Source organism: Liolophura sinensis, chromosome 11, assembly GCF_032854445.1.
Source record: "Liolophura sinensis isolate JHLJ2023 chromosome 11, CUHK_Ljap_v2, whole genome shotgun sequence".
NCBI lineage: Eukaryota > Metazoa > Mollusca > Polyplacophora > Chitonida > Chitonidae > Liolophura > Liolophura sinensis.
The window spans coordinates 32,171,306-32,182,915 of NC_088305.1; the positions used below are offsets into that span (position 1 = coordinate 32,171,306).

Genomic DNA, 11,610 nt, shown 5'->3' on the forward strand with positions numbered 1-11,610 from the left:
AGAAAAGAAACAACAAACAAACACAAAAGGTGTATAGACACCCTGTTTTAGTGGGAAAAACAAACGAACACAAAAAAGTGATTAGACACCCTGTTTTAGTGGGAAAAGAAACAGACAAACAAACACAAAAGGTGGTTAGACACCCTGTTTTAGTGGGAAAACAAACAACAAACAAACACAAAAGGTGTATAGACACCCTGTTTTAGTGGGAAAACAAACAAACACAAAAAAGTGATTAGACACCCTGTTTTAGTGGGAAAAGAAACAACAAACAAACACAAAAGGTGGTTAGACACCCTGTTTTAGTGGGAAAACAAACAACAACAAAAGGTGTATAGACACCCTGGTTTTAGTGGGAAAACAAACAAACAAAAAAAGTGATTAGACACCCTGTTTTAGTGGGAAAAGAAACAACAAACAACACAAAAGGTGGTTAGACACCCTGTTTTAGTGGGAAAACAAACAACAAACAACACAAAAGGTGTATAGACACCCTGTTTTAGTGGGAAAAAAAACAACAAACAAAAGGTGTATAGACACCCTGTTTTAGTGGAGGAAACAAACGAAACAAAAAAAGTGATTAGACACCCTGTTTTAGTGGGGAAAACAAACAACAAACAAACACACAAAGGTGGTTAGACATCCTGTTTTAGTGGGAAAAGAAACAACAAACAAACACAAAAGGTGGTTAGACACCCTGTTTTAGTGGGAAAACAAACAACAAACAAACACAAAAGGTGTATAGACACCCTGTTTTAGTGGGAAAACAAACAAACACAAAAAAGTGATTAGACACCCTGTTTTAGTGGGAAAAGAAACAACAAACAAACACAAAAGGTGGTTAGACACCCTGTTTTAGTGAGAAAAGAAACAACAAACAAACACAAAAGGTGTATAGACACCCTGTTTTAGTGGGAAAGGAAACAACAAACAAACACAAAAGGTGTATAGACACCCTGTTTTAGTGGGAAAAGAAACAACAAACAAACACAAAAGGTGGTTAGACATCCTGTTTTAGTGGGAAAACAAACAAACACAAAAAAGTGATTAGACACCCTGGTTTTAGTGGGAAAACAAACAACAAACAAACACAAAAGGTGTATAGACACCCTGTTTTAGTGGGAAAACAAACAAACACAAAAAAGTGATTAGACACCCTGTTTTAGTGGGAAAAGAAACAACAAACAAACACAAAAGGTGGTTAGACACCCTGTTTTAGTGAGAAAAGAAACAACAAACAAACACAAAAGGTGTATAGACACCCTGTTTTAGTGAGAAAAGAAACAACAAACAAACACAAAAGGTGTATAGACACCCTGTTTTAGTGGGAAAGGAAACAACAAACAAACACAAAAGGTGTATAGACACCCTGTTTTAGTGAGAAAAGAAACAACAAACAAACACAAAAGGTGTATAGACACCCTGTTTTAGTGGGAAAGGAAACAACAAACAAACACAAAAGGTGGTTAGACATCCTGTTTTAGTGGGAAAGGAAACAACAAACAAACACAAAAGGTGATTAATCCTTGAGCATCAATCAACAAACACCATTCCAAAAAATATGTATATGTATGTCATGTGTTGTAACTTTTGATGAGCACCTACCAAAACTGTACCTCTGTATTCATATCAGTTGTAATAGTAATTGTTTTCTGCAGATAATAAGTATAAGTAAGCAAAATTACCGTGGCTTTCTATTGCATAATGCAGTGCGCATGTCTGAGTGGACACAGGCGACTCATCCAGTATATGACAGAGCAGGGTAAGCAGTGTTTGCTTGTTTTCCTCATCAGATACATGTAATTGTTTATTCTTTGTTTTTACTGAGCGCTAAATGTTTAGAAAACATTATGATATTATTTCGCTCATATTAAGTATAAACCCAGCACGGGAAAATATCGTCGAATTTAGCAGACACAGTTTCGTTTTTCCGTGCATATACAGCGTTATATTCCACTGGCAAGTATCGTTAAATGTGTGTACTATCATGTATAAAGTTGGGATCTATTTAAAAAATAGCAACGGATAATAAGACTTTCACCCAGAAAATAAGACCGGTTGGTTGATGCCAACCGGTCTTTACCTAGCAGAAATTGATAGCCTATCACTTATACTTTATTAACTATAAACTGTTGATTTCAAGGTGGCGACCCCCACTGTACAAGCACTCAGGGGGACTCCCCACTATATTTGGCAACCTACGGAATCTTGAACTCTCCGAACGGCAAGCCTGACTTTGGTGCGCTTGATGAGCTCATAGACGCCGGTAAGCTGTACTCAGTCTCACAGGCGAACGCTGCAGGCACTGTAAATATGTCACATTGTTTGACTTTCAACGTTTCAACTCATACACTGTCACTTTCTCCAGAAAGCCGATGTGTCATGTGCCGTTGTTTTGCGTGTGCGACAGTGGAGCATGTCAAACATTGAACAAAACTCACACCTTTAGAACACACATTTATACACATTACATAGGCCTATGAAATGTAGGTGTTTTTAACTTGATCTGAATGCATACTGATAAAACTCTGATGCCTTTAGAAGTTGTTCTGAGCCATTGTACATCATGGTATGGTAAATCCAGGACCAGCACTCTCATGCCATTGGATGATGTCCTGAGCCATTGTACACCATGGTATGGTAAATCCAGGACCAGCACTTTCATGCCACTGGAAGATATTCTGAGCCATTGTACATCATGGTATGGTAAATCCTGGACCAGCACTCTCATGCCACTGGAAGATATTCTGAGCCATTGTACATCATGGTATGGTAAATCCAGGACCAGCACTCTCATGCCACTGGATGATGTCCTGAGCCATTGTACACCATGGTATGGTAAATCCAGGACCAGCACTCTCATGCCACTGGAAGATATTCTGAGCCATTGTACACCGTGGCATGGTAAATCTAGGACCAGCACTCTCATGCCACTGGAAGATATTCTGAGCCATTATACACCATGGTATGGTAAATCCAGGACCAGCACTTTCATGCCACTGGAAGATATTCTGAGCCATTATACACCATGGCATGGTAAATCCAGGACCAGCACTCTCATGCCACTGGAAGATATTCTGAGCCATTATACACCATGGTATGGTAAATCCAGGACCAGCACTCTCATGCCACTGGAAGATATTCTGAGCCATTGTACACCGTGGCATGGTAAATCCAGGACCATCACTCTCATGCCACTGGAAGATATTCTGAGCCATTATACACCATGGTATGGTAAATCCAGGACCAGCACTTTCATGCCACTGGAAGATATTCTGAGCCATTGTACACCGTGGCATGGTAAATCTAGGACCAGCACTCTCATGCCACGGGAAGATATTCTGAGCCATTATACACCGTGGTATGGTAAATCCAGGACCAGCACTCTCATGCCACTGGAAGATATTCTGAGCCATTATACACCATGGTATGGTAAATCCAGGACCAGCACTCTCATGCCACTGGAAGATATTCTGAGCCATTGTACAACGTGGTATGGTAAATCCAGGACCAGCACTTTCATGCCACTGGAAGATATTCTGAGCCATTGTACATCATGGTATGGTAAATCCTGGACCAGCACTCTCATGCCACTGGAAGATATTCTGAGCCATTATACACCATGGTATGGTAAATCCAGGACCAGCACTTTCATGCCACTGGAAGATATTCTGAGCCATTATACACCATGGTATGGTAAATCCAGGACCAGCACTCTCATGCCACTGGAAGATATTCTGAGCCATTATACACCGTGGTATGGTAAATCTAGGACCAGCACTCTCATGTCACTGAAAGTTGTTCTGAGCCATTATACACCATGGTATGGTAAATCCAGGACCACCATAATCCCATTAACATCATATCATGGAAATTTTTTTTATTTTAATATGAATGTGTGTCGATATATACATATACTGGTTCCAACAGTCATTTTGATTTAACTGGACTTAACTGGACCGTTTTACTAGGTTACGGCCAAATTGTCAGCTGGGTTTTGGTGCGCTTTGTGAATTGCCATGTTACAGGTGATACTTAACATGAATACTACGTTAAATACAAATCAGTTTATTGGATAAATAAATGTATAAATATAATACACTTGTGTTTCTTGCTCATTGTATTTGTTTTCAGGTTGCAGTGTAAATAAATCCAACCATCGAGGCTACACTCCCTTGCATCGTGCTGCCAGTAAAGGTGATCTCCCTTTGGTTAACTACCTTCTCATGAAAGGTTTGTTACCCCATGAAACAGCTTAATCTTTTTTGGGTTTTTTTTTTCATGGCCAGTAATATGTCTTTCGGTAAACGTTTCTGATACTTTGTAGGTTTGCTTGTTAAAACTAATAAATGAGAACTGGACCGATGGCACAAAACTGGGTTTGACTTAAGTTAGGTGAAAAATTAAAACGCGACTGAACGCGTAATTTTGAACTGTCAATTAAAACAATCACATTTTCAGCATTAAGTGTCTTAAATGATATAATGTTGAATTTTAATTGTTAACTGATATCTATTGTATAAATGGGTATAGTTCATCAAAAGTGTTACAACTGTCTTTCCATTCTGTAGGTGCCGACCCATATAGGTGCAACAATTCCGGAATTTACCCAATAGACAGTGCTGTCAGTGCAGGTATTTCTATTTTACTTTATATGAACTAAAGCCAAACTCATGTACCATTTTGTAGTTGCATGATAGTGATCATTACAGCATCTTAAGACAGTAATATCTTAGTTCACTTTTTTTCTATATCCTCGTACAGAAAAGGTTTGGCCTATCGTTTTCAGTTTATTATTTCTATTATCAGATATTTAATATCGAATTTCCAGTCAGTCAACTTGTAATCAGCTTTTGCTGTGAACACTATCCTGCGTAGAGAGACATTTATACAGGCTCAGCCTGTTTGTCAATCCAGTTCATTAACATTGTTTAAAAAAATCTTTCTCAATATCAGTTTTTGTTTGTCTTCCCAACAGGTCACAAAGAGGTTGCGCAGGCTTTGCGTATTGACGTTGCTAACCCTCACGTGTGGGACGTCATAGAGCCTCACACCCCGCCCCATATCTCCCTCGGGCTGATGAGCCCTCACCGGCGACTCATGCTAGAGTCACCGGCACCAAAGCTACCTCTAATGACTCTAAGATAAGATAGTCACTCTCTCTGTGATAAGCTTAGAACACTGTCTGAAGCTTGAATTTATTTATTTATTTATTTGATTGGTGTTTTACGCCATAATCAAGAGTATTTCACTTATACGACAGCGGCCAGTATTATGGCGGACAGAGCCCGGGGGAAACCCACGACCATGCGCAGTCGTGGAAAGGAAGCCAGCATAAGCTAGACTGGAATTCACAGCGACCGCATTGGTGAGAGGCTTCTGGGTTATTACGCCGCCCTAGCGCGCTAACCAACTAATTTAGTGTACAGACGAACTGTGGTAAAAACAATGAATCAAAATGACTCACGGATATTATATTATTTGGTGCGATGATTCCAACTTTTCTCCCAAATGTGACCTTATTAACTGCACATTCCATATGTCAGCAATGCTCTCCATTTTCAGACGCTGACCATTCACGGTTTGAACAATATCAGTTGTCCCATGGCAATTTGATTTCATTTATATCATACGGAAGTTACTGTGTTGATACTTAAGATACGTAGTAGTTGAGCTGAAATTCGGATATCATCCCTTCCTGATACTTGTGACCGGAAACAATGCATTTACCATTTTTGGACTTTCTAACAAGTTTTGTCTGAAGGAGAAAGTAACATGAAGGTTATCCGAAAAAGAAAAAAAAAATGAAAAAAATTAAGCTCTGTGACTGTGGGTCTTAATAGATCCACACCATATTGGTCAAAGAATACTGTGGAAAATTTTATTTGCATTTTGATTCCACGACTGTGATATTTCAACAACTTTTTGTTGTATTTTTTTTTAGACGTTTGCTGTAATGTGGCTTGTGAGACAATATGGATTAGTGGTATACCATTCAGTATGTCAAGCGCTTGCCACATTACCAGTAAACAGTCTGAATATGTTTAATAAGATGAAACGATATTACTTCGCATTTATACCTTTTCATTGTACATGTAATTCGTTTCAATAACAAGGATGATGGCAGTAGTTTTGTAATCCCTCATTACTTGCTAAATCTATCTCCATTAGTAATCGCTCTTGTTTTGGCTGTATCAGTTTTTAAAAATATATTTTATATAGAAACTAATCATTTAATGTAGAAACTGGCTTGCATGGCAATTATGCAGGACAGGGCCCTTAAAAGTCACGGTTCCTTATGTTGCAGTTTTGTTATTTGTTGCTTATTAAATAGTGTAAATTTCCTTGTAAAATTTCGCATATTACCGGTGTATTTTGTATCCAGTTATGATATACGAATAGACGTCGCTCAGTACAGGTTATAACTAAACATTTGCTTATACAGTGTAGAAGATTATACCCTCACTGGTTTCTTTGTGATTCCTGTTGAGCAAAACCATCAATACAAGACAAATATGAAATATGAGGTACATACATGCACCAGTCCACCCATTTATTTGACTGACTCTGGCATATGCACACTTACAAATATTCCAATCATTTTATCAGTTTCATAATTAAATTATGGAACAACAAATCTGTTGACAGTTTATACTAAATTTTTAAAATGTATCTCTGTACATTTAAAACTTTTCTTTGCATCAATAACAGTATAAATGAATGTAGAGTGTGTAAATTTTTTCTCTGCACCTGCTTTGTACATCTAGATGCACCTTGTGCATGTAATAGTTTTTCTTAAATTCAAACGCGGCAGAACAGCAATTTTCCCGAAGTTATGGTCAGTGTTTAAATCTTGATCCACTCAGACTGTTTGCGTGTACAAAGTGCGGCATATTGAGGGAGTGAGTGCTTGGGGTTTAACGTCGTGCTCAATTTTTCAGTCATATGACGACGAAGGAATCTTTAGGATGTATGTGTGTAATGTGCCTCCTTGTTGCAGGACGGATTTCCACCGCTCTTTTATCTAGTGCTGCTTCACTGGGACGACCTACCAGAGGTAAGTAAGCCGCCCCGCCCGAACCATTATACTGATACGTGTCAACCAGTAGTTGCACTATCCCCCCTCATTCTGAACGCCAAGCGAGGAAGTTACAAGTTAAAGTCTTAGGTGTGACTCGACCCGGAACTGATCCTGAATCTACCGCTCCCGAGGCGGACACTTTAGAAACTGTGCTATCCGGACCGGTCGGCATATTGAAATGGACAATCTCAGTAAACCCAGTCGCTGCTGGCCAGGTTAACATTTAGTTTCTTGCTTGCCCTCTCATTAGCCAACTGGTATAGATACCCGAAAGGTTACGCATTTATCGTTATCTACTCGTATAAGAGTTGTACGTTTTCTTACTGGCAAAACGTTGGAAATCTTGTATGGTTTTAAGAATGGCACTAAAACACAATGTGAATCAGTAGAAATAATTCATAGGTTTGATGAAGTATTCATGAGCGGGAAAACGTCACAAACTGCAGAGAGGCATAACTAATGGTACGATATACGCTTTCAAAGCATGGTGTCCCATTCAAGCAGTCAACACAAAAGACAACAGGGTGTGTTTTGTCGATCCCATGTTGTATTGCATAGGTAATTACAGAGCAACGATCCTGTCTTAATCTCGCGTAACATTTTTGTGTAGGTTCATAGAAAATGTTCATGAAAATAAGCAGTTCTCTTCAATATACCATGTATCGTTCCTTGTGTAAGACCGTCTAGCCGAACCGGCAACATTCATTGGCGTCGATAAGTGTGCCGAGGGCTGCAAAATAACACAAATGTCATATAAGTAATCTTCTTCAACTATTTTCTTTCCAGTCCAAAGGAATTTATGAGAGAACGTATGCAACACGTGAATTCTTACGAATTTATGACGGAATATATAACATAACACATAGTCCTAACCATGTGCTGAATACAGAAAACCACAGCACAGAAAGTAAAAGCGCAGTAGTAACGGCAATGTGATAATTGGCAAGTGGTCACAAATCTTGGAATTGGGACTCGTGTCAATTTACCTCAGATATTTATTTATTTATTTAATTGATTGGTGTTTTACGCTCTACTCAAGAATATTTCACATTCTCCACCGCAGCCAGCATCATAGTGGGAGGAAACCGGGCAAAGACCGGGTAAAACACACCACCAATCGCAGGTTACTGCCATTCCTTAATTAGAGTCCAGGGTTACCCAAACCGCTGTGTCATCACACTGAATGTACAATCACATTGAAACAATGCAAAAGGTCCATGCCTCGGGCTGGCTTAGTCCACCAGCAAAAACCTGCATGGTTTATGTAAGAATATAATATAAAAGGCTACAGCCTATAGAGTAGTACCAGAGCAGTGGCGACAGTGTTACAGTCGACAAATGGCTATGAATATGCTAGATAAGTAGCACCGTACACGCCCCCTTACACCATGTCTTAAACAGAAATTATGGTGGAAATGAGGTGATGTATAGTTGCAAAACACTTTGTAAAATGCCTAAAGAACTGGGTGTGTTGAATTATTATTATTGTCTAAATAAAGCTGTATAATGGGAATTAAAAACACTTACGTATGTGACATCTATTTTCCGCTACGTAACCGCCTTGTATGCCCTTACAGAACTGTTTGGCTGTTCCAGTCTTCGGGGCAATTTCGGACAAAGGCCTTACGCATTTTAAACCCCAGTCAATCGGACACACAATCTCATCTGAAAGGTAGAGAATGTTAACGATGTTAACTCCGACCCAAATTTGCTGGAAAGTGCCTGATCCTTGCACACCTATCTAAAAGATAAATGTGAATCATTTTCTTTTTCAAAACAAAAATGAAAAAGAGTTTCTGATGGTCTGTCTGTTCCTTTCAGCCTTACTCCTAAAGTCAGCAGATTATATACTGGTCTTTTCGTTCCCTGAAGGCTAAATTTCAACAATACAATGCTGGGGAAGATTTTCAAAAAAGCCTATGTAGAACATAATCAGCAAAGTCTGTATAATGGCATGTTGTTGAGTACAGGTCAGGGCGTGCTGAGGCTGTGTAGAACAGACGCGGAAAGTTGTACATGATGGTATGTTGGCGAGTGCAGCTCTGGAAATTCTATTGGCAGAATTTCATGATGATTTCTGATATCGTTACAAGACACAGTTGTTATGAATTCCACCTGACTGCAAACGAGGGGCCTCCGTGGCTCAGTTGGTTAGCGCTCTAGCGTACCGTAATATCCCAGAAGCCTCTAACCCATGCTGTCGCTGTGAGTTCAAATCCTGCTCATGGCTTCCTTTCCTCTCCGGCAGTACGTGGGAACATCTCCCTTCAAACTGGTCATGGATTTCCACCATAAAATTTTCACCATAACGCTGGCTGCCGTCGTGTAAGTGAAATATTCTTGAGTACGGCATAAAACATCAATCAATAAATAAAGGACTGCAACTGAATGCAAAACTCGAGGACTTTTAGCCGTTTCCGCACCGTTTTTAAAGAGAGAGAAAACATGGGGCCAATAACGTGAAGGGATAGGAAGGAACCTCAAGTGGCCATCCTTGTAGGGGATTCTACAGTGACTGCTACATGTAAATTTAGTATACCTCATGTGCGCATCCCAGTCGCGATTTGATTGCAGCTGTCGATAAAAAGGATCCTGTTGACATAATAAACATGAATGTTTTATAACACCCCTATAGCCCTGGTTTAACCGGAATTAGACATAACTATGAAACAGGTTGCCAGAAGTATGTAGCCTTCCGCCAGTATTTGCACATTTTGAGTGTTATACTCATTACAGAATTATGAAACTTGAAGTGAAGGCATTTGATGGAGTATCCTTGACACACTAGCCATTTTTTTTTTCACCTAAAAACTTGTATCATACTTTGAAGTCATTATATTTTACACAGGATCTATCAAATGCCACAAGACCAGATATTTACACGTCATTTACAAGACCATTTTTGGTAAATTAATGTCCAAACAAGCACAATTTACGATTTTATAGTTGACATTATCTCATTTGTCTATAGAGGCGCGAGGTGAGAACTCAGTCTTTCTTGTACAGATAAAGGTTGCAATCAGATGTACCGTCAGGAGTATCTGTTGCCGCATTTAAATGTACGACCTATAGCTAATTCTCTGACATTGCCATGAACAGTTGGCCAAATGAAAATATGCCAACTCTTTGTATTCCACTGGCCATGAACATCTCACGCTGACATCGCTGCCCTGCTTTAACTTACTCAAGTGACAGTATTCCACGTGTAATATAAATGTGACTGGTTTAGGACTTAAATCTGGTATTAACTAATGTCAGATATAAAATCGCGTTGGTTTTGTATAAGAAATTGTTTATACCATCATGAGCGCAGCAGAACTGGGTGATAACGTCAAAGTTTTCGGCTTACCTGTTGTATCTGGGTCTCCAAAAAGAAATGTGATAACATCAACGTTTTCGGCCTACCTTTTATATCTGAGCCCGAAAAAGAACTAGGCCTTAACGTAAAGGGTTTTCAGCTTTTCGGGCTACCTGTTGCATCTGAGCCCGCGACAGAACTATGTGGTAACGTCCTTGTCTTCGGCTTACCTGTTTGTATCTGAGCCCGGAACAGAACTAGGCGTTAACGTAAAGGTTTTCAGCTTACCTATTGTATCTTGACCCGAATCAAAACTACCTGAACGTCAACGTTTTCAGCTTAACTGTTGTATCTGAGTCCGAAACAAACCCAGATATTAACGCCAAAGTTTTCAGCTTACCTGTGGTATCTGGTGGCCCATGCTCTACATCATTACTTTTAGACTCCGAGCTATCGCTATTGCTTTGATCTCCAATTACCACTGCGGTTAGCGTCATCAGAGCTAAAAAAAGTACCGTGGCTGACTTCATCACTACGTCTGTGCTATCCAACAGCGCCGCGCGGCCGACGTCTAATGCTCAGTAATAACACTATCACTTTTATAACTCAGGGACCGACATGCTTGAGATGATAAGAATCAGCATCCATGCGGTGAATTGGAAGAATTTGAAATATCGAGGATAGGACGAAAAGGTTTGATTAGTTGAATGACACTATAATGTGATTGCCTAATTGAAATTTTATTGAATATGTCCTGTAAGTGTTGTGGCAGTGTCAAAGTCCTTCTGCGTATTGTGCAAATGGAATTATTACTGCTATTAACAGGATATTGCTTTCTGACTTTGACTAAAACCTGGCACCTGACCTGTTCTCTTCTTACAAATAGATGACGCCGTAAATACTGATATTTATCACTGCAGTGCTTCAGTTCAGTTTGATGAATTTCTATTGCAGTCAGAACCCTTGACATCGGATCTTCCTCTATATATTTTGTGAGTACTACAAATAATGATTTAAACATTTTTTTTTGCTGCTAGGTTATTTACCTTTGGCATACTTAACTTGTTAAGCTAGTTCCCTCCCCCCTCCCCCAATAGCATGTATATGTCATATACTCCTAACTGCATGCAGCGAGTGGACTCTGAACAGAAGAAAAATAGGAAGTCTAATTGAAATTCAATTGTTGCTGGTGATAAATGGTTGTGTTATTCTGCAGTTTTCTTGTCTGGCC

At 39.4% G+C, this 11,610-nt stretch overlaps 1 protein-coding gene across 3 annotated transcripts in view; it reads left to right on the top strand.

Moving 5' to 3' along the window:
• Positions 1-6,348, top strand: part of LOC135477590 (poly [ADP-ribose] polymerase tankyrase-1-like) — a 9,429-nt gene extending 3,081 nt beyond the window's left edge. For all 3 annotated transcript variants that reach the window (XM_064757751.1, XM_064757750.1, XM_064757752.1), the window contains 5 exons: positions 1,711-1,762; positions 2,144-2,266; positions 4,135-4,233; positions 4,572-4,634; positions 4,979-6,348. In XM_064757751.1, the coding sequence (XP_064613821.1) occupies positions 1,711-1,762; positions 2,144-2,266; positions 4,135-4,233; positions 4,572-4,634; positions 4,979-5,148 (507 nt within the window). In that variant the 3' untranslated portion in view covers positions 5,149-6,348. The remainder of the gene's footprint in view (positions 1-1,710; positions 1,763-2,143; positions 2,267-4,134; positions 4,234-4,571; positions 4,635-4,978) is intronic.
• Positions 6,349-11,610: the final 5,262 nt, after the last annotated feature.